At 50.8% G+C, this 22,526-nt stretch overlaps 2 protein-coding genes across 7 annotated transcripts in view; one reads left to right on the top strand and one right to left on the bottom strand.

Moving 5' to 3' along the window:
- CAMKK1 (calcium/calmodulin dependent protein kinase kinase 1) overlaps positions 1–13,020 on the top strand; it is a 93,823-nt gene extending 80,803 nt beyond the window's left edge. For all 6 annotated transcript variants that reach the window (XM_080562894.1, XM_080562893.1, XM_080562898.1 and 3 more), the window contains 4 exons: positions 1,518–1,605; positions 4,464–4,592; positions 5,638–5,741; positions 12,589–13,020. In XM_080562894.1, the coding sequence (XP_080419020.1) occupies positions 1,518–1,605; positions 4,464–4,592; positions 5,638–5,741; positions 12,589–12,661 (394 nt within the window). In that variant the 3' untranslated portion in view covers positions 12,662–13,020. The remainder of the gene's footprint in view (positions 1–1,517; positions 1,606–4,463; positions 4,593–5,637; positions 5,742–12,588) is intronic.
- An 8,261-nt stretch (positions 13,021–21,281) lies between these two features.
- MIS12 (MIS12 kinetochore complex component) lies at positions 21,282–22,467 on the bottom strand. The gene has a single exon (XM_080562916.1). It carries the CDS (start codon positions 22,277–22,279, stop codon positions 21,653–21,655), a length of 627 nt encoding a protein of 208 aa, XP_080419042.1. The 5' UTR covers positions 22,280–22,467; the 3' UTR covers positions 21,282–21,652.
- Between the last annotated feature and the right edge of the window lie 59 nt (positions 22,468–22,526).

Genomic DNA, 22,526 nt, shown 5'->3' with positions numbered 1-22,526 from the left:
CTGCGTAGAAATCAGTCTGGTAACCAAACTCGTTAGGTGATTATATAATCTTAAAATACAACCTTACGTTGCTGTTAAGCTGTTCCTGTTTCGGCACAGGTCTGCTGTTAAGTGTTTAACAAACGCCGTCGCGCTGCTGTCTCCATGCGGAGCCTGTTTATTCCGACCTGCTACAGGCACTGCCGCCCTCCGTGGCTGCTCCTCTGTGCCTGGATCTCATCTCAAGCAGCACAGCTTTTCCCATTCCCACCTAAATTGTCACTTGAGGTGCAGCCGAGGACATGGGAAGTCTCTCAGGACTCCTCCTGCCGTTCTCCTTGTCTGGGCTATATTGTACCCACCCTCTGCCCTTTCCCACTGAACGAGCAGTGTTCCCTTGGGGTTGTTTGTTAAGGATGCCGTAGCCCAAGTGCACATAAAGCATTCATAAATTATTGAACAGCAGCTCTGTTTCCATCAAACTAAAATATCCCTTACTGTGATTTGGCCTTCATTTATGTTTATGGTAGTTTATTCTTTCTTCTTCTTGAGGAAGGCACGGAGGAGGTGGGCACAGCACCTGGTTCTCATCAGTGTTTTGAATCTGATGGTAGCACTGAAATCCAGCCCTGCTGGGGAATGGCATTTCGTGCTGCCAGATCCCTTCTCCCTGCAAGTCATTTGTGATACAGACCTTCAACAGCCTAATGCACTTCTGTCACATGCTGGCATTTTATGTCAGTAGCACTTTGATCATACAGACCGCGTGTGTTTAAAGACGTCGCCTGCATCACTAGCAACAGAAGTCAGCGAAGTCTTTGGATAAGAAAGACTGCAGGAGAGACAGTAGGACCAAGGGCTTTTTGAGAATAGGGGCGGCTTCTGGGTTCAGGCAGTCTGTCATTTAGTCTTAGAAGTGGTCCTAAAAACTCAGACGCATTTCTCTCTCTTAGTCACATCTGTTCATTCCCTATTTTGATATCCCAAGGCTGAGCTATAAGGTAGGAAATACTGAGTTACCAAACTGGCTGCCGTCAGTGTTCATGGAAGCAAGTTAACCAACAACCTGCACGCTTAGCTGGGAAGAAAGGTCCCCGTTTGACATTCCAGTCCCAGCACGTAGTAGCTCATGGTGCAGGTTCTGCAGATCAGGTTGTGCCTTCCTGGTATCACAGAACCCAACTCCAGTTCTGCCTTCCACAACGCTTTGTTTTCACAGAATCTGTCCTCTGAAATTCCCCAGTAATGTGCTGTCTTTAAAAATGTCCTTAAATCCATTTGCCTGATCCCTTGCCCTGCCTTTTGAGAGCCTGCAGCCATGTTAGCAGGCAGAACAGGAGACCTGAAGCCCTTAGCAGTGACCATGATGCCTGAGAAGGCACCAAGCCACCTAGACCTTCCTTTCTTGGGCCAGTTTGCAGAGAAAATACCTTCTGATCAGAGAAGATTGTCTGACAAGTAACCGCAGGAAGGGCTATGCACACCTTGAGCATTTTCACTTCTCTTGTTAACTGTACATTGCTGTTTTATTTTCTCAGAGCACAGATAAGTGACGAGCTCAAGGATCTGATCCTACGTATGCTTGATAAAAATCCAGAAACGAGGATAACAGTCCCTGAAATTAAGGTAAATTGGACATCGATATTATAGCCTTTTGTTTCAGCTGATTTTTTGTTCCTTTGGTACCTCCTAATGAGACAGAGCCATTCCTGGTGTTTGTTTTGGGAGCTCTTTCTGGCAAACTGCCTTGGAAAGGGAGCGCGCTCGTTTTGCAGCGTGTCACTGTTCTGTCGCTGCTGCTTGCTTGGGGAATATTGACAAAAGCTCTCTTGTTTACTTATTTAAATTAAAATTGCTCAAAAGCTGCATGATCTTCAGCAAATCCCCAGGAGGATTAGCATTGTCATAGGAACGGCGAGCGGCAGAGGCCTCGCTGTGAGCGTTAGACCAGTGTTAAGGGGCTGGCAGTGCCCTCCTTCACTATTACTCGTGGCAGCAGCTTCAAGGCACACACATTTTTTTTCCATCAGCATTACTCGAAGGAAGCTTATTAGCACAGAGGGTGAATAGGCCTGGGTAGAGTACAGTGCTTTGCAGGGTTCGGTTCATTCTGCCTTTGCACGTGCTTTCTGTCCTCCTGTCACCCCTCACCGAGGCCTTGGACCCGCTTGACACTGTGAGATTTTCGCAGGAACCCTTCAGCATCCCCTGCTGGGCACACAACCGTTCTGCTTTGTCTCAGGCCAGCACCAGCACATTTGCCTCTAAAGATGATGGTAGGAAGGTTGAACTTTGAGAAGAAAGCTGGCATCCCTTCTCTCCGTGCCCGGGAGGCCACAGCCAGTGCCGATGGGAAGTGCTTCGGAGCTGCATTAAATAATTTTACTTGGCAGCCCTTGCAGGCACTGTATGTGGAAACCAGAGCCCCATAAGAACCCCTGGGGAGGAGAACGGAGCAGAGTGCTGCATCTTATCCCCAGCTGTGCAGGGAAGGTGCTTAGTGTGCTTGAGGACTTGTGTTTGATGCTGAAAGAGCACGTGTCCGTAGTGCCAGGCTGGGCCCTGGGCTCAGTGCCTCGAGCACTGCTTTTCTCATGTTCACCACCACGGAAATCGTCCTGTGGGAGGCAGTAGAAAGAGGGCAGCGTTTCTGTGCCGTTCCCCAATGTAGGACGATGGCCAAGCAGTTTTGTGGCAGAGGAGGCTTTGAAGTGGAGGGGAGCTGCTACATGAGTCCAGGTGAAAAAAAAATCATGTGATGACTGGGGAAGGAACTTCTAAAGAAAAAAATCAGACAGTTTGCATACCTGGTCAATTTTTTGATAGAGGAATATTTTCTGGTTCCTTCCTTGTTTACATATCAGGCCCCCTGGGAGAGGTTATTCCTGCAGCTTGGTGGCTCAGGCCTGGTGACGTAGCTGTGCCATCTGGCCACAAGCTGGCCACCAACCTTCAGCGGCACAGTTGCCAAACTGCTACCATCACTGAAGGCCCTGGCTGGTAGGGTTCAACCCAGAGAGTACAGGAGAGCCTGCGTGCAGCTGCTGCAGCCCAGACAAGATGACACACTCCCTTCATATTCACAGACCAATCCCAAGGAGCTTCTTTGCTGTGAAGTAGCATACAGCCAAGCCACATGGCATCAGGGCTCCAATCTTGGCTCCATGAACAATCAGATGTTTTCAAGCAGCTGCTCCAAGCCTCCTCTTCATCTTCCTCCTCATCCCCAAGTTTCTTCCCTTTTCCTTTTCCCCTGTTTTCACACTCTTCTGGTCCTCTTTCTCTTTCACCTTGTTTACATGTAAGATAAAATACTAACATGACTGCAAACATTTTTGTGTAGCTGGGCATTAGCTCCGTGTTGCTTCTCGTATGTAATCATTTATAGTTGATAAATTTCTGATGTCCACATTGAAAATAAACACAGCAAAAGCCAGAAGGCGATGGTAAGATTCTATAGGGAGTTAGGCAGGGACAAATACCCTAACTGCTCTACCGTCTGTGTTTGGAATTGCTGTTCAACATCAAAATAAATCAAGCAAATTGTTCATATGAGGAACATCGATCATACGGCTGGGCATATGGGCTTAGTGCATAGGTTTTGCTTAAGGCTGAATGTGATGTTCTGCCTTTGAAGAGAGTAGTTATGAGCACAATTAATGATCTTTGGAAAACACAATTTAAGTACCATAGAGACGCTCATTGCTAAGCCCTTGGAGAAGGCACTGGACACCTGCATCCAACTCACATGAATGGCACTTGGCAGTGAGAATTCGTCCTAATTCAAGTCCTTATCTTGGAGGTGAAGCAGGTCTTTCCAGTAGCTACACCGCAGGATGTTTTCCCTGACACGCAAAATGCCAGGCCTTGGATTTGCATAGGAGAGAGCCTGGCCCTGCCCTGCCATCAGCTCCCTTCGGCGACAGCACGGAGGGGACGGGGAGAGCTGGTGGGAAACTTCTCTGTCTCCTTTGTGCGGGTGTGTTGAGGTTTACCTGGTATCCAGGTGGCAAGGTGGCCACGTTTCTAGTCGTGTAGGCAGGAGAGCACTGCAGTAGCATCCAGATCTGAGTGCTCCATTTTAGGCACTTAAATCTTTCGTGCGGATGCATAAATGGTCCTGATTATCCCAGGTAGCGAGCACACACAGACCTAGTTGAAATGTGTGCACACGAGAGAGAGAAAGATGAAAAGGTTCTGGATAGCTCCCATTTTCCAAGCATTTCAGACTTGATTCAGAGGACGCTGCCACTGTGGCACTGGTTGTGACAATGCTGTGCTTTAGGGGGTGCTGTCTGGCCAGCACCACATTGCAGCAATTTCCAAGGGAGCTGAGATGCATCACTGTAAGTGGAAAATGGAGCGCAACCAGCAGGCCAGCTGCCCCTGTAAGCAGTGCTGTGCCCATTACCCTCTCCTTACCGACATCGTCACTCTCTGCTGTAGAGGGAAGACTTAGAACTGTCTGTGTTCCCCCCACTTAGGTGCATCCGTGGCTAACCAAGAGTGGGGAGGAGCCCCTGCCGCTGGAAGAAGAGCACTGTACCGTGGTGGAGGTGACGGAGGAGGAGGTGAAAAACTCAGTGAAGACAATCCCCAGTTTGCCAGCTGTGGTATGTATAAACCACAACCGCTTCCTCTGCGTAAGTCTAGAGTATGATGCCTTGCTGACGCTCTCAGTTGGTGAAGGAATTTTGGAGGGTACATGTGCGCTACTGGCATGAGAAACTTTGCCTTTCAACTCCCTGTGAAGTTTCTGGGTCTTTGAATATTGCAGGGGCCTGACCATGTGAGCAATCCTGCTTTCAACCTGCCTCATAAGAGCTCTCATAAGAGCTGTAGGGTCACACACCCAACGTGTCTGGCATCAGACATCCCAGAACACCAGAATCATCCCAGGTGTGGCTTGTTTCATTATCTAGAGGATTCAAGACAGCTCTTTTGGAGCCTCCAAATACAGGCTCCAAACCTGGAGGTGACCTGGCCAGAGACGCAGGGAGAGGACATCTACCGACAGAGTATGGAGCTGGCACTTACCTGCCAGCCTTGGGCACCATCGGTGGGTGCTTAAGGCTCTTCTGGCAGTTTGTGTGTGACCAGCTGGGGGTCTGGTCAGGGGAGCTCCCTGTGGTTAAGGTGCCTTTGTGGGAAGACCTGGAGTTCCTTGTGATAGGGAGAAAGGTGTTGAGCACAATGAGCACCCATTTTCACAGCTCTGGTGGTGTGGCATGAAGGTAACTGTCTGGGGCAGTGAAAACCATCCTTTCTCCCTGACAGCAGACCCTTTGTGTTGGAACACGTGGCAGCTGGCAGTACTTGCCCACCCTCACCCTGGGAGGGCAGCCCAGGAGAGCTCTGGTGCTGCCTCCTTCCAGGCTTGGACCACCAGGAATGTCAGGCGGCAGCGGCAGCAGCTGCTTTGACTCTTGCAGGCAATGGTTTGTGTCCAGGGGTCTGAGCTCCCTGCTTAAGAGAATGATGTCAACACTGCCTGGAAATAACTGTTCTGTGGGTTTCTCTGGTTCATGCCCTAGCTGTAATGCTGACAGATGTCTGTTTAATTATTAAGGAAGTTGTTGTTAGACTCTTTTGAACAAACTTCAAGGGGATGATATGTCAGTCCTGCTGCTCTCACTGGTCTTTTCTTCTTCCTCAAAGATCCTAGTGAAGGCCATGCTAAGAAAACGCTCCTTTGGAAATCCATTCGAGGTCCAGACCAGACGGGAGGAGAGGTCCATGTCTGCTCCAGGGAACTTGCTAATGTATGTATATAAAGCCTTGCCTGGCTCTGCCACAAATGCAGGTTAAAGGTGCATGGGGAGGGTAAGGGAAGCCATTTACCAACTCGAGTTTTGCTGTCTTTTACTCAATTCTTGCTCTTTCTCCATCATATTCAGAGTTAGGACTCTGGGCCACCAGTCCCATGAGTGACAGCTGGGCCGTCAGCCTCACCTGGGACAATTATTTTTGTGTTCTCACCCTGCAGAATCTGTAAGGCTGCAGTTAACAAGGCTGTGTTGTCCCAGAACAGTCCTTTTCCACTCAAAATCATCCCAGCACCATGCCCGGCAGGCTCCTGTGAGGGTATTAAGTGCCACACTGTACCTTAGACAATGCAGATCTATCTGAGTCTCTCTCCCTGGTGTGTAGGGATTTAAGGGCCCAGGTCAGTTCAAGGTGAGGGTTTAAGGCCCAGCTGTGTATTGAAGACTCCAGTAAAGGCTTTGCCCTTTGTCTCCAGGAGCAGTTAATACCAAACACCAGTTCAGTAGTTAAAACACCACCCCATACCTTGCCTGCCGCTATGGGGCATGTATGAAAAGCACCACATTCACAGCTCCTTTGCAAGCTCAGCACAAGGGATTTGTCCTCGCTTTGTTTCCCTTGGCTCATTGCCTTCCAGAATAGTTATCGCTAATTTGACACCAGTCCCTGACCATATCTTCACTGTCATCCCTGGTCAGTGCATTGCATTGCTCTGAGATGAAGAAACTTTTACTAAGTTCGAAGAAAAACATGTCGTATGCCTACCACTGTCCAGGACAGCTACTTCAGAACAAGGCAGGATTTCTTCTTTTCAAATTGATGCCTAAATTGATATTTCAAGGCTGTCTGGTCTAGAAACTTGAGCCTCTTTCCAAAAGAGACTTGTTTCCTTCCATCTTCATTTGAGGTGCTTGAAAGCTGTTGGGAAAACTTAACCCCGCCACGCTATGGCTGGTTCCTGTGTGGAGAGAGAAGGGCACTTCACTGTCTGCTCTGAACAAGCAAAGTTCATTTGATCAAATGTAGTTGTGAAGATTTTGATTAGCCACGTTATCAAGGTCTAATCACTTTTTAAAATATTTTGACCTTCAAGACAAGCTGTATGCTTCCATTTTGTCTTTTGTATCCTTTCTAAAGATAATAGTTCAGTTCCTTTCAGCTTATACAAAACCAGCGTCTTTCCCTGTCTCTACTCATTGTTTGGTTTCAGTCTTCTCCAAAAGGCTTTTGAAAACCATATCTAATTTTCCCTGTTGTGCTGCTATGTCAAGTGCCCTTGGTTTACCAGAACATGTCAGGTTAGGCACTGGTCTGCGGCCGTGCCAGGCTGGCCTCTGCCCAGCAGGATAAGCGCTTAGAGCTGCTCTGAAAAAAACACAATGTTCTCTGAATGTTCCAGTTCTCTGAATGTTCCAGTTCTCTGCTGTGCTAACCCCTGCACTTAATTTCTCAGTCTTATGCAATCAGTGCCAGTTTTTGTCAGTAACAATTCACTTTATCCTAAATTAATTCACGCACAACTGGAGCTTTGAGAACCCATCTCCAAACCCTTCTGTTTAAAAGAAAGGCCTTGGCTGGGTCTCTTCAACAAATAGTGTCGGTTATTAAATGCTACAGCAGGGATGGTTTTTTCAAGGAATGTGGATTATTATTTCAAACCTTGAAAAATCCTAGACTGGTTCAATCTAATTAAGGTGAATTAGATATAAATAGGTTTGTTGAATCTAGTGAAATTGATTTAAAGTGAATTGGGTCTAAATGGGAATGTTCATAGTTCGGTGATTTCTCTTGATTAGTGTCACTTCCACAGGGGCATACCGAGCTAGACGCTAAGGTCGTTCCCCATGCCATCAAGTTCTTAATTCATAGTGGCTTGTTCTGTAGTTAATTCACCCTTACTATTCATATAAAATCTAATATCAGTGCAAATGTTACAAATAACTTATTTTAACAAACACAGCACTTTAAGCCTGGATGGCTGTACATTTCTAGGGCCTAGCAGGAACAGATAATATTGTTGTAGCATATAGGATCTGTGGTTAGTGCATGTCAGGCACCATTTCCACACACATAGCAGGACAGGTTCTGAACCCTCTCTGGGGCCCTGCTGTTTCTGACTGGGACCCATACGTTTAGCAGAAGCACTGCACTCAGCTGGATGGCCGCAGCATGCCAAAGCCATGCTGGCTGTTACCTGGTCTTTGCTACCCGTCACTGGTGAGGAAGGCAGGGAAGGCCAAGGAGAGGGTGCAGATTCTCCTGGCTGTTTCGATATCACTGCATTTGGCATCCTAGTTTTGTTGAACACCCCCCAAGAAGTGGGGCTTGTCAGAATGGCAGCATCACAGCCATGCTGCTCTCTGGGCATGCTGCTGGCTGCTTGTCCACAAGGAGTTTGAACCAGCTAGTTTCTGAATTCCCTCCACTGCAGAGCTTCTCCTCCCCAGTGACAGTCTCTAGAGAGGTAAATCAGCTCTTGTAATATTGCATCTCCTTCCAGTTACAGGTAGAAAATGACTTTTTGTATTTCTATGTAAGAAAAATCAAAAGTAGTTAGAAAATCTCTCCAATTTCACATTCAATTTATTTAACTGGGCTGCATGTGAAATTGTCTGAGCCCCACTCACTGGCACGTCAAGTGCCTTGTATCTGTGCCCACACTGAGAATGTATTTTGTAGGAAATACTTTGACAGCTGAATCTGCTTTTTGGTGCTTGATGCCTAATGCGTGTGTTCCTTAAAGTGGATCTAACTTTTAAGAAGATAGGAAGAAAAAGGAGCCAGTTGAACACCTCACTCTTCAGGATTCAGAGAGGAGGAAACAAACAGTAGATCCCTTGGCTGAATTTTCCTTAGTTTCTGCCTGATCTCTGCATTACCCATGAAGCACGTGCCAGGCTCCGTTCTTGGAAATGCTTCCTGCAGAAGTTGCATGGGCAGAAGTCCTGGCAATGAAGGAGGTCTTCCATGTTTGTCACAGCCTTCATTTCCTTAGAGGACACCATTAAGACATCAGTGATTTGAAATAGTTTTTGAATTATTCCTGTCAGGAGAGGAAGCTTTTTTAGCTCTTCTCAGACCTGGAGAACGCAGTCCTCTGCTGGGTGTTGTTCATAGCTTTGTTTAATAGCACTGAAAAGCTAAAAAGGCGCCTGTTGGAATGGCAGGTATATAGACCAGATAGCCAGAAGGGAACTAAAACGAAGATGCCCCCTTTCAACAACTCTTCTTTTACAACACCAGCCTCTCCCACAGGAGCACCCCTGCACACCTACCGGCTGCGTGAGTGCTGCCAGCTCTCACTTTACGGGTAGCTGGGGCTGGGTGTCCAGGCGGCACCGGGATGGGGCAGAGTCACCCCCAGCTCTGCCTGTCGTGCAGCATCTCCCAAAAGTCACAGGGATTCATCGAGCCTCGCAGATCTGCAGACCAGGGCCAGGTTGCACCCAGCATCTGTGGAAGATACCTATCATTTATTAATTTTTCCAGTTGCAGAATACGGAGGTATTTTTTAAGCCAGCTGTTTGGTGTCCAAAGCTGATTCTGGGTTTCTGTTAGTGTTTGCCATATTTCTTCTGCCTGTTCCAGATTTCTCCTAATTGAGTCAGCGCTGGCTTCGCTACATTTTATTATGCTCATTTATTGCAACTACTACCTATCAAATTAATCGCGGTGTTTTGACAGACCCAATTTACTTTCCTGTTACAGCTGCTACTGCTATTGATGAAGCGTGGCTGCATGGGTGATCAGGCTCTATTTAAAAGCCTATCCTGCTTCCAGGCTTCCCCAGAGAGTGAGAGAGTTGTCACTACCTATAAGGCCTTCGTGACCACGTAGGGTAGGAACAAGACAGGAGGGAAAATTGGTTAAAATGTGGCTGACAGCTGGTCCAGGTCTCAGACCAGGAGTAGCTTCTCCCAAAGCAGCACAGAGATACCTGCCTCCTGGGGGCTTTGTGCTGAGAAGGTCCTGGGGCTTGCTGACATAGGTCAGGTCAAAAATACACTGCGAAGATCCCACTAGGCCAGCCAGGTTTTCAGCATCATCTTTAACAAGAAAATGGCCACAGGCTGTGTTTAAATTTGTCAGGCGTCTCCACTTAAGACAGCAGCTGGTGCTGTGTCAGGCTCTCTAGTCCCCAGAAGACTTCAGGTAGGTAACGCATAGATTCTGTCGGAACAGTCAAACCCAACCAAAAGCCACAACAGTTGTCGCTCTAAAGAGATAACTGTGCATTGTGGAAGAGCTGTGCCCCGCGGTGCAGGTAGGTATTCTTGCAGTCTGAGGACTGAGGCACAGGGTTTTCCTCTGGCAAAGACCCTCCGCCAGGAGGACCACCCAGTGACCGACCCTGTGCTTGTGTGGCTCTGCCTGCGCTGAGCTCTCAGCCACTGCGCTCCCACGGTACGTGTTGGTAACACACAGCCCCCAGACACACGCAGTGCCATACGACATGGCCCAGGTAAGCGCTGATGGCTGTCAGCAGAGTGCTAGCAGCAGCCAGGAGCGTTCAGCAGTGGTAGGAGCTGGAGCAGGTTTGTTCCAGTGCTACCAGTGCCCATCCTCATCTCTCCTTTGGGCTGCAAGTGAACTTGACTGCTGCTCCATCCTCTGTTTCACTCTGCTTCCTGGGCTCGTTAGGTGCAGAAATACAAGCTCGCTTGCCTGCTGCCATCATCTTCATGATCACTTTCTTCCTTTGTCTCATTGTTTTGCTCTCAGGGACAGATTCCTCTTAAACACATCTATATATTTGCATCCATCTTTAAGGTAATTCAGTGTTTGTGTTTCCCCTAGGTGCTGTAGAAATATGTGTCCTCCCCTCAGCCTGTGTGATTTGTGCAGTACTGAGAGCGTTTGGCTCCATCCTTCCTTCCTGTAGGAGCAATTTTACTGCCGTAGCTCTGTGTGTGTGTGACACTAATGCTTATGTATACTTTTTTATTATTGCTATTTGTTGTTCTTTGGTGTCTCCTCCTCCTTTTGGGAGGGAGGGGTGAAAGAAGCAGGAAGCGGTTGGGTTTGAGCAGGACTGCTCAGACCCATGTACAAGGAGCTGTAACAGAAAGATTTGGGAAAGGCTGAGACTGAACCTTGGAGTTTGGGCTCAGGCTGAATATCTAGTGGTTTAGTGGAGCTGCCCTGCAGCTCCCCTGCGCTTCTCCCTGTGACAGCTCTGGGCTGACCAAAACCACTCGTTCTGTGTGACCAGCCACCCAGCCTCAGCCAGGGCTGCTTGTAAGATCATTTTTCAGACCAGTTATATAGACCCTTCTACTAGCAGTCCATCCAATTAACTGTTAAATAGCAAAGTAACCTTCAATGTGAGCTACAACAAACCATTTAAAAACATCGCGGTGTAAAGTCTCAGCCACATTCAGCCTCACAGCATGAGCCCCAGCTCCCGTGCAGAATACAGAGCGTCAACACCTTGATCTTTGCTGCCACGTTCACAGCTGCATGGACATCGTGTCAGCTTGCTTTGTGCCGCATCCCTCCCATGTCAGCGCTGACAGCACAGGGTGCTCGCAGAGCCTGGGTGCAAGCGCAGCACCGCGCTGTGCCTCGGGAAGGGACCGCTCCTGCCCAGGGCACTGTGTTGTTTGAAGAGGGTGATGACGGGCACTGAAGACAGGGCTTTTACTTGGCCTCCTGGCAAGGAAATGCGCCGTGCTCTGAGATCGAGGACAGCTTTGTCACAGGGCTGTCAGAGGCAGAAGGGTTTTGTTGGTTTCTTTCTTTTTGAAAACTGGCACAGTCCTGTCCAGGGAAGTGTAAAGCTCTGTCCTCAGGGCGTGGAGACCAAGCAAGTGAAGTGCAAAGTCGCACAGCAACTTTGAGGTGAACTGCATGAAGTTCAACAAGGCCAAGTGCCGGGTCCTGCATCTGGGGCGTAACAACCCCAAGCAGCACTACAGGCTGGGAGATGAGTGGTTGGAAAGCTGCCTGGTGGAGAAGGACCTGGGAGTACTGGTTGATAGGCGGCTGAATATGAGCCAGCAGTGTGCCCAGGTGGCCAAGAAGGCCAACAGCATCCTGGCTTGCATAAGAAGCAGTGTGGCCAGCAGGTCTAAGGAGGTGATTGTCCCCCTGTACTCGGCTCTGGTGAGGCCGCACCTTGAGTACTGTGTTCAGTTTTGGGCCCCTCGCTACAGGAAGGACATGGACGTGCTCGAGAGAGTCCAGAGAAGGGCAACGAAGCTGGTGAGGGGTCTGGAGAACAAGTCTTACGAGGAGCGGCTGAGGGAGCTGGGCTTGTTTAGCCTGGAGAAGAGGAGGCTCAGGGGAGACCTCACCGCTCTCTATAGGTACCTTAAAGGAGGCTGTAGAGAGGTAGGGGTTGGTCTGTTCTCCCACGTGCCTGGTGACAGGATGAGGGGGAATGGGCGAAAGTTGCGCCAGGGGAGGTTTAGGTTGGATGTTAGGAAGAACTTCTTTACTGAAAGGGTTGTTAGGCATTGGAATGGGCTGCCCAGGGAGGTGGTGGAGTCACCATCCCTGGAGGTCTTTAAAAGACGTTTAGATGTAGCCCTTAGTGATATGGTTTAGTGGAGGACTTGTTAGTGTTAGGGCAGAGGTTGGACTAGATGATCTTGGAGGTCTCTTCCAACCTAGACGATTCTGTGATTCTGTGATTCTCTATTACAGCACCGCAGTGCATCAAGCTGGAGTATTGCTGAGCTGGTTACACAGTACCAGCACACCAGGCTGGTTCGTTGCTATTCCTCCTCGCATTAATGCTGACACGGGTTGCCTGTTGGAAAAAACACAGATTGATTTTTATTTTTATTTTTTGCATGGATGCATGCCTCTAACCTCTCTGTTTCTGTGCTGTTCGTGTAGAAAACAAGGGAGCAGAGAAGGAGGCAGGGACCCGGAGCTGCCTGACGTGTGTGAAGATGAAGCTACGTCCTGAAGCCATGTGGTGCCGCAGGCTGCTCACTCCCGTGCTGCTGCTGTTGTGCCCATCACGGTGTTGTCTAGCACACATCCGCCCTCATCACCAAGTCTGGGGCCTGCAAAGCAAAAAACAAAACTGACCAACCAACCTAGCATACTGAACAGGAGGAAAAGAGCAGCAATAAAGAAAAGAGTGGATCCTGGGGTAGCTCAGCTGGCAGAGGGCTGGCTCGGCCTCATGGGCAGCTGCGTTCCTCACGCGAGGTGTCCGTGCGCTCCTCCACGTGTGCCTTGCTCTCCACTTGTGCTTCACGTGTCAGCTTTGTAGATGGGTGTCTTGACGAATGAATGTGGTTTTATTTGTAACGCAACAAACCAAATGTTGTCTCTTGGGTTGTTCGCCCTGGAGACCTCTTTCTTGCTTTTTTGCATTCTCTATTTCAAAGTTCAGGAAAAAAAATTACATCAAAGTCAGGTCTTATATCAGAGGGCGACTGTTTTAATCAATGCACAGGTAAAGCACTTGTGTATAACAGTCCTGCTCCTGTTGGAGTTGGTGGCAAAATATCTGTTGACAGCAGTTGAACGAAGATGAGATCTTCCTTTTGGAGTCTGCACTGTCGATCTCTCTGCCTTTTTTTTTTCCTTTCATCCTCTTTTTTTTTCTCCTTTCATCCCTTAATTTTTGCACACTGTAAATCCTGACAACACCGATAGCTTCATTCAGGGCAGCATTGTAAAGGACAAGAACTAACGTGATATTCCCTGGAACCCGCAAGGAGCCTTTGGATGCTGTAGAGATCTGGACCATCGGGATGTGCTTTTACACATAAAGGCTTCGTGCACTGGGGACATCTGCTAATGAAATTGCTCTTCCCGAAGAGCCGCAATTTCACTCCATCAGCTGCACCCAGGCCTGTGCACATGCATGTTGTACTGAATGCTGAAAAGAAGTGGCAGGTTTGGCGTTCATGTCATTTAAGGGTGAATTCCTTTCTCACTCATCTCTTAGCTCCTTTAAAATTGCACACCTGATGCTTTTAAACTGATTTCCTGATAAATGGCCCAAACTGGGAGAGCTCTCTAGGATGGAAAACGTTGGTGGAGGATTTTTAGACTAAGGAAAGATACAGAACACAAGTGAGATCAAATCAAAACTTGATCTTCTGTTTCTTAAGGCTTTAGTTTTTAATTTTGTTTCAAGACTGATTCTTATGCACGTGCTGATGCTGCTGTTTTATCCATAGTTTGCTTCTAACCTTGGGATTAGAAGCTTCATCTCCACATTTTGACAACAGGTGAGAGATTGCACTCAAAGGGCAAATGCAGTCACTTCAGTGGCTGCTGACTATACAGACTGTGTATAATCAGGAATTGCACTCTTGCACTCCAAGAGTAAAAGCCAGTGACATCCATCCATCAAAAGACATGTCAGTATTTTTCCTGGAGATTTAGAGGGTCTGAACGTGCCCCGGAAAGCCGATGGGACTGAATTCTTATTGTACTTAAAGGACACAATTAAATTTGGTTCCTGCATAATCATCTTACAGACCTTTTTTTTAGGTTAACTGTGAGGGCTTGGGACTTTTAGTTCCCTATTTTTTTTTGTGCAAGGGGATATGTGTACAAGGATTATTAGTGTATAGCGGTTTTCCCATTCTGTTTACTGTAATTTAGTCTGTTTCCCAACAACGTTGCAGCTGAGCTTTGCTCCCAGTGCCTTCTGCTTGCTGTCCCCAGCCTGCCACCTCCCCATCCTACCCTCGGCTCGTCCCCATCAGCCCCGCAGTGCCAGCGGGAACCCCAGGAGCAGCCACCAGCCTGGGCTCTGCCCCACGTCCTGCCTGTAAATATCGGCCAAGCCCCGTGGTTTGGGAGGTAGCATTGTAGGTAAGGTATTTCATCAAGGAGACCTTCAATTTTTAAATCAAGCAGCAGGATTAGATCCTGTAGATGTTGCTGCTCCGGGGCTGGATTCATCACATCCACGCACTAAATTAAGCCTGGATTTGCACCTCTGCATGCTCCTACGCTCAGCATCCTCCGGGGGCTGTGGCTCTGCTCCCACTGAGCGCTGCGCTACGTCCCCGCACGTCGGAGTGCTTGAGCATGTGCTTGAACCACGTTGGCTCGTAATGAAGATGTAAGCACCCGGCGAAGGGGAGAGAAGACTGAGATGGAGCCTCGGCAGGTCTGAGAGGGCACCTGGGGCTCCGAAACACAGGAGGGACGAGTCAGGACGGCCTGCGCTGCCTTCGTGGGGGGGACGGTCTCTGCGCGTGGAGCGGGTGCACGTGGCCGGTCCAGCCTGGGGGCAAGGGGGTCTTCACTGGGGGTAAATCATGAGGGTGCCGGCAGGTCCTGCTGTGCACCTGGGACCAAGCTGAGCAGCCCCAGGAAACGGCAGGACCACCCTGCTTGTTTCTGCAGGCTGCAGAGAAATGGGATCTCTAACCAGGTCCCTGGGGACTGGCCACAGAGGCAGGAGCGCAGCCCCAGGAGAAAAGGGAGTTATCTCCTCAGTGTGGGTCTGCTGAGGTTTAAGAAATACTTCGGCGCTGCTCAAAGGGGTCCAAGGCTGCAAATGTGGTTTTGTTTATTGTATTTTTAACAGACGGTGAGAATAATTTGGGGAGGGGGAGAACTTTGCTGACCCGGCTGGTTGTTGGGGTTACTCTAAAAATGCCCACGGGGTGCGTTGATGGGGTGAGGCTGCAGGAGGCTGTTCTCAGCCTCGGGTAATGAGACCAAACAAGTCATAAATCACAGTTTGGCTATGTCCTGCTCTAGCAGTAACTAGAGTACTGCTTTAGTTTTGGAGGGTGATGGGGGAGAATGGGTGTGGTTTTTTGTGATTATTATTGCCCTTTTTGGTGAAAGAAATCCTTTTGGAGGTGTTTCCACAGGAAACGAAATGAATTAAACAGCTGAGCTTTTGTCAGACCTTGTTTCTCCAGCAAATCTGCCAGCCGTGTTGGTTTTCCCTTTATACCTCCAGAAAGCGTGTTGCAGACGGCAGCCTGAGAGCTGCACAGATCAGACAGGCAGGAGCAGCGCTAGCAGCAAGAGAAACGCTCGGCTGTATTCAAAGGCTTGGGTTGACTTCTGCAAAGATATTTTCTTAGCTGAAGTTAAATTCTTGCTCATTTATATGCGTGTAGGGCGGCTAGGAGCAGTGCTGTTCCTACTGCGAGGAGAGGAAGAGACTAAAGAGAGAATTCATTTAACGCTAACATCTCTGGCAAGCCGGCCCGTTTATTCATTCCAGAAAGTTGTTCCCATTTGCTGGGTGTCTGAATGTTTGTCTCGGTTCTCTCTCTGAACAAGGGATAGGATTCAGCGTGGCAGGGCGCCTGTGAGCAGTGCGAGGAGCTGCCGTAGGCACTCGCTGATGCTTTAAAAAAGTAAACAATCCTTTTGGTCCTCTCCAAATCCAATGTTTGTGCTGTTCCCGTGAGAGCCAGATCCTGACCGCTCTGAGCAGCGTTCGCTGGGTTGTGCAAAGGGCTCCTCCTCCTGAGGGCACGCTCGGCCCCGGTCAGCATTTCTGGCCTGGGGATGGGCCCGCATCGAGAGACTGCGAGGGAGATTTCTCTTCTGGAGAAAATACACATCTGTTTGATCTCTGCTTTAAAAATCCGGTTTTAATATCTGCTGTCTGGTGTGAAGGAATACCGCAGTGTGTCTCTAACGTTCTGGGCAAGAACACGTCAGTATCGATACCACATTTGCAAATAAATGAGCTTTTCAGCTATTTAATGATACACTACAGCGGATGCATGGGTAACAATTCACGGCACTTAGGAAGCTGCCTCAGCCAGACGTGCACGTGTGTGCTGCCTCCGGGGCTGCACAGCGATTTTCAGTGACACAGCCCCAAGAAAGCAGCGTGGGGAACCGTGGTGCGTGCACACAGTCAGCCCTTCAGCGGGAGCGTGGCTCGAGCCGGGGAGCAGAGCAGCCTGGGCTCGTAGCTAGCCCCTGGGTGGGTTTTTTGGGAGGTGTCGGTGCTGCTGCGGGCAGGGCTCAGAGGTGCTGGTTGTGGCACAGCCTGAGTCCTGCGGCCACCTCCGGGCACAAGGGGAATGAAATCACCCGCAGCACCAAGCGTGTGCTGTCTTTTTATTTTTTTTTCTAGTGCCTTGAGATACAAGCAGCAATCCGCACAGCAGCTGGGTTTTCTGAACGACCAGGTGCCACAAATGTCTCTGCCGTGGTTCCTTGGTTGTAACGTGGAGGGCAGGTAAGGCCAGGTGTGTCACACGCTGGTGGCATCAGCAGTGTGTCCTGTTCGTGTCGCAGCTGGGGTCGGCATCTCCTGTCCGGGCGGTGTCTCACCCTTTGCATCTTGCAAGTTGCAGATCAGAGACGCCTTGGACTTTGAAAGATGAAAGCTCACTGGGAAGCTTGTGCTGAGGAAGTGGTGCAGGGTGCTGCTGCGGGTCCAGCCGGGGATGTGACCTGCCATGGGGCATCACCGGGGGTTGCGGCACTGTCCTCGATGCAGAGAGAGGTCGGGGTGTTTTTTTTGGCCACGGAAACCGTGGCAGATTTGTGTATCTTCTCCGTGCATGTCCCCTGTGGTACATGCTGGGGGGGCACCTGGTCAGCGTGGGGTCCCCCTGCTGCTGTGCCCCTGCCTGTACGTGCCTGTCCCCTTGGCCAGGGCTGGCGGGTGGGCTTTCTGTGGGCTTTCCTCCACCGAGCAGCAAAGCCAGGTACGTGAGGAGCTGGCGTGTGGTTGCAAATGGTCCTTTGCTAGTACAGCTAATGTGGAGCTTCAGAACAAGTGCAGCGAAAGTTGTGCCTCTCCCAAACACTGAAATCTGTCTGGACAGCCTGGCTGTGTGAGTTAAATGGATTATTTATGGTGCTAAGCACCTCCACTGGTGATTTCCAGGAGCAGAGCCCCCATCTTCACTGTTTTCACCGTCATTCTGCTCAGTGTGGCTCTGCTGCAATAAAAGGGGGTCCTGCTTCGGGAGAGGTGATCTCAGCAGTGTCGGGTGGTGCTGGCAGAAAGGAAGGGCAGGAGCTGGGTGAACAGGAAGGTGCCTGCAAAGGAAGGAGGGCTGCAGGCAGTGGTGTGGAGCCCTGCTAGGAGCACAGCAGGCATCTAGCAGGGGGTCTGGAGACTGGTAACACATGATTTCCTGGGTATATTTAACCTACTCTGGGTACCAAACTTCCCCCCCCTTACCAGGGCATGCGTGCAGTGTCATTTGCTGAGCAAAGCCCGCAGATGCCCAGGCCCTCAGGCAGTGGCCACAAGACATCGGTAGCACGCCAAGTGTTCCGAAAAACTCTGTAAATTCAAGCAAAAAGAGAAATCGTGACGTTTCAGTATGTAATTCCGATCCTCTGTGCCGTAACCTTGCTGCCGTGTACCTGGTTCATGCTGTGTACCTGTTCTGTTGGTATTTAAGTCTCTCGTTCTCCTCGGTGTTAAATATTTGGCTCTGTCCGTGCTCTGCTCTAATTCCAGCATGAGGTATATGCACTCAGTACCGTGATGGCACGTGGCCATTACACTGTAAATATGTACCATGAATAGAGAGGCTATTTTTTGCATGCTTTTGTACTCTAGAACCAAAAAGAAACTGACAATAAAGTCCGTAGAAATGACGCTTGGTCTGCGTGTGGTTCCTAAGGGGGCACTGTGCAGCCTGCTGCTGCTCTCTGCCGTTGGAGGCCTCTCCGCAGCTGCACCGCAGAGCTGCTCCCCGCGGTCCCGCCGCTCCTGTCTGTCCTTGTCCCTTCCCTGGATGGAGTTGTCTTGCCTCGGGTGTTTGCTTCCAGCGACTCCTGCCATTTGCTTTGAAGGAGAGCGGGGCTCCGCCAGAGCTGGGCAGGACCAACCGGAGCCATGCGGCACCCGGACCTTCCCCCAGGTGATCTCTGGCTGCTGTAATAACAAAAACTAAACATGCCTGCTTTTTTTTTTCTTATCATTTGTCCTGACTATTCTGCCTGACCTGGCACAGGATAGACCCAACAACTGCTAACTCTAAACATGTTAATTTATTGGTCTATAAATTGGTAGCACCCCGTGAGCCTGAATTTAAAAGGATGCGAGTTACAAGGCGGGTGTAGTGAACTGACCTGCACGGGCTTGATCAAGTCTTGTCCGTGTGCCGCGATGTCCTGGGCTGTGTTTGCCTTCCTGCTGCCTTCGCAGCCAGGTCCCGGGTGTCCCAGCAGGCTGCGCAGGACGAACCCTGACAGAAAGTGCGCGTCGTGCGTCACCTGAAGGGGCTCCTCGCTCGGGTTGCACGGAGCAGACTCCGCTCCCTGTCCCCTTGAGCCAAGCGAAGGCTGGCGACAGGAGTGGGGAGACCAAAACCTCCCAGCCAGGACAGGTCCCACGCTGCTCTGGCTCCTTGGCCGGCAAAACCCACTAGTTATTTTGGAAACACTTCGCAAAAACCTTACGTGCAACCAGGGGTGTAGCCATCACCGCCTTCCAGATGCAGCCCTGTTTAAAAAAATAAACTAGGGGGTTGCTTGGATTTTATAAGGCACGAAGGCTCATTTCTCCCATAGGGATGCGTTTTCAGACACAGCCAGTCTCTGCGCTCTCGTTACAGGCTGGACCCTCCCTGGGGTGGCAGCAAGGATGGCTGCAGCTCTCCCCAAATCAGGGGACGTGCTTCTTCACTCCTTTGTGTTCGAGGCAGCCACAGACCACCCCTTTAAACTTTTATCCCCCCCTTTTTTCCCCCGGTTGGGTTTTCTAGCTTGTTTCCAGCACACCAAAGCCCGAGGGAGCAGCTGAAGAGCCGAAGCCAGCTTGGGGCAGGGTTGTGCGGGGCCGCAGCCATCCTGACCAGCAGGAGCAGGTAAGGGCCGCGCTGCGATGCCGTGTGGGATCATCGGGGATGCACCTTGGGAAGCAGAAATGCCCCGTGATGGGGACTGCAGAGGTGTGAAGGAACGACACCGAGAACCCGTTAACGCACACGGACTTCTGCTGCGCTAACGGCACTGCCCGGTCCCCTCTGCTGCATCGGCACCCCCGTGCCGGTCACTGGTCGTGCTCTCCGTCCTCTCCCAGGCCGGGAGCGTCTCCTTGCTGCGCTTCTGTTAATTTTAGGCTCTCGCTGAGGACTTGGTCGGGGTTTAATTGGGGCATGGTAACGGCCTGAAAGCCGCTTCTCAAACGGACTGCGTTTCCAAATGGCTTTTTCAAGTGGTAAATTATAATTTCACGCCTATTATCGTATTCATTAAGAACTGACTTCTCCTCCAGCACTGTACCAAATACTAATTATTAGAAATTAAGGTGACACGAGGGAATAATAATCCAAACAGTTTAAGCAGGAATGACAGGCTGGGGCGACGCAGAGCAGGGCAGCGGGGGAATTTCCTTTCTGCAGGGAAACGAGAGGCGAGAAAATCCCCACCAGCAGGCACGGGGAGCCCAGGCTGCCCGCGGAGAGGGCTTCCAGCGCCTGCGCCCGCTGCCCCCAGCCAGGTCCCCTTCGTGGACCTGCACACCTCGAGCAGCTCCAGCCCGCAGAAAGCCGCTTGTCAAAGCCCTTTTGTTGTTGTTTGCGCTGCTCCCGACCCACCGAGCTGCCTCCAAGGCTTCCCTCTGGCAAACGCTGCTTAATCCCGCTCCTCTTTCCTATTGTTTAATGATGGCGGAAAAAAAAAGGGCTTACATGTGAAAGTGTTCCCTTTGTTTCCAACTATTTTAAGGATTTTTCTTCTCCTAGAGTATAGCAGAGCAGGGGAAAGCTGCTTATCATTTTATTTTCTAAAGCAATTTCCAGGGAGGTCCCGAAGCCCAGCAGTGAACGCCAGGAGCTGCCAGCACCGAGCTCTGACCGAGTTTCTTCGCTCGAGCAAATCGGATGTTTGGCCGCTAATGCGATCTGAACGCGCGTTTTCTGTGCCCCATTTATTTCACTGCCTTCAGGAGGAAGCCAGGGAGGGTGAGCAGTGCAGACACACGAAGAGGGAGACCCCCCCCCATCACCCCATCCGTCCCTGCGCCTCTTTGCTGTGGGTCTTGATTTTGTTCCGGCAGCGGGAGTTTCTCAGGGCTGTCTCGGAGCAGGGCCGCCCTCGCTTGTCCTGGGCCGGCCAAAACACCTGTGCAGGAAAATATCTGGCAGAGCAGGGGGCTCGCCGTCGGTACAGCAGGGCGTGGGGGAGCATCCCGCAGGCAGCTCCTCCTTGTCCCGTTTGTCCCTTCAGCCCTGCTGCGGGATGGGGACAAGAAGGGATCTTTTTCCCCCCCTTTTTTCCCCCTTTGCTCTGCACTGTGAAGAATTTCCCCATCCCACGCATGTGAGTCCCCCGGGGACCTCGCTGCTGTTTCCACCCCAATATTACACACCAGGAAGAAGGGTTGGTGTGTGAGCATGCGCAGGAGCCCAGCCAGTTACCTCGGGATGGCAGCAGGTAAGCCGGCATGTTTGGGACACAGAAAGCTTTTGTTAAAATATGGACATTTTAAAAAATCTGTTGCTGTTGTAGGGAGCAGAAAGGGAAGGGCGTCTGCGGGTTGGTGCTGCCAGAGCCTGAGGCGCCCCGGGGCAGGTCCTTGGGCTGTCCCAGCTCAGTGCCCGTCACGTTTTACATCAGATCCTTACCTGAACGGCTATCAGCCTGCAAATCACACCTAGACATTCTTATGGCTGTATTTATTTATTTTCAGTAAATATTAAAATAAACAAATGCTACGTTGTATTCAAAGTTAACATTAAGGCCACAGAGATACCCTCTGTCAAGTTATCCCACCAAAAATTCATTTTCAGTCACTATGTTCAGAGCTACATCTGGCAGAAAACCAAGGCTGTGTTCCGCTCCCTACTCCCGAATTTGCTAAGCTGGCACAAACTGACAGAGTTCAGCAGAAGCACAGCAGCTTTCAGTCCAGATGCTGGCAGGATCAGAGGAGTAAAGGCATCGGGACAATGCTTTTAGGAAGTTAAGCCACTATCGTTTTAGGTGAGCTGTCTACATGCTTTTTGCCGCCTTTTCGGAATGCCTATCACAGTCACTCATCTCCTCTCTTTATTTTTTTGCTTTTCTCTTTGACGTCTTTCAGCACGTCTTGCAATTTCTTCGAGTTCTGCGTCAAGAACGCGAAGCTTTCCCTGAAGTTGCTGGTCCCGTGCTCCCTGCAGGTGTTCTCCAGCCCGTCGAACCACTGCAGGATCCTCTCCAGCTCGGCCTGGACGGCCTTCTGCTCCTCCAGCTCGGCTCGCAGCGCCTGCCCGGCAGCCGCCTCGGCCCTGCACTGCTCCCGCAGGCGAGATATCTCGTCCTGGAGCGCCTGGAACTGCTCCTCGCTGTAGGGGTACTGCTGGTGGACCTTGTCCTCGGGGAGCAGCACGTTCGGGGGGATGCTGAGCACCAGCTGCAGCAGCACTTCCTCCATCTTCCCGAAGAGCTGGTCGAAGTGATCCTTCATGAAGCGCAGGAACTTCTCCGTGCTCTTCCTGACGTCCAGGCGGCTCACCCTGCCGCCCGGCGAGGCGTCCAGCTTCTTCAGCACGACGCTCTCCACCACCGCCATCATCTCCAACAGGTAGTCCTGGAAGGCCAGGTAGATGCGCAGCATGCACGTCTGCGGCGTGAACCCGAAGAACTGCGTCTCGTAGGCCATGGGGCTGACCGACATGGCGCCGGGGGGGGCGGGCAGCGAGCCTCGCTGCGACGGGGGAGCCGGGGGGGAGCCTGGGGGGCCGTGAGGGGCTCGGAGGGGCGCTGAGGGACCGCGCGGGGGGGCTCTGAGGAGCTCTGAGGGCCCCCTCAGGCGCCGCTCCCTCAGGCGGCTCCGCCGCTTCCCGCCTCAGCGGCCTAGCCAATCAGCGATCAGCACCTGGCCGCGCCGCCCAATCCCCGCCCGTTCCGACTCTCCTGGGCGG

The sequence above is a fragment of the Anser brachyrhynchus genome (genome assembly GCF_964034855.1).
Source record: "Anser brachyrhynchus genome assembly, chromosome: 20".
Classification (NCBI taxonomy): domain Eukaryota; kingdom Metazoa; phylum Chordata; class Aves; order Anseriformes; family Anatidae; genus Anser; species Anser brachyrhynchus.
The sequence above is the reverse complement of the archived record's forward strand: the minus strand, read 5'-3'. Positions and strand labels throughout refer to the sequence as shown.

What these genes read in the sequence shown, in the direction of transcription:
- MIS12 (XM_080562916.1), bottom strand. Translation starts at nt 22,279, where the DNA reads ATGTCGGTCAGCCCCATGGCCTACGAGACGCAGTTCTTCGGGTTCACG.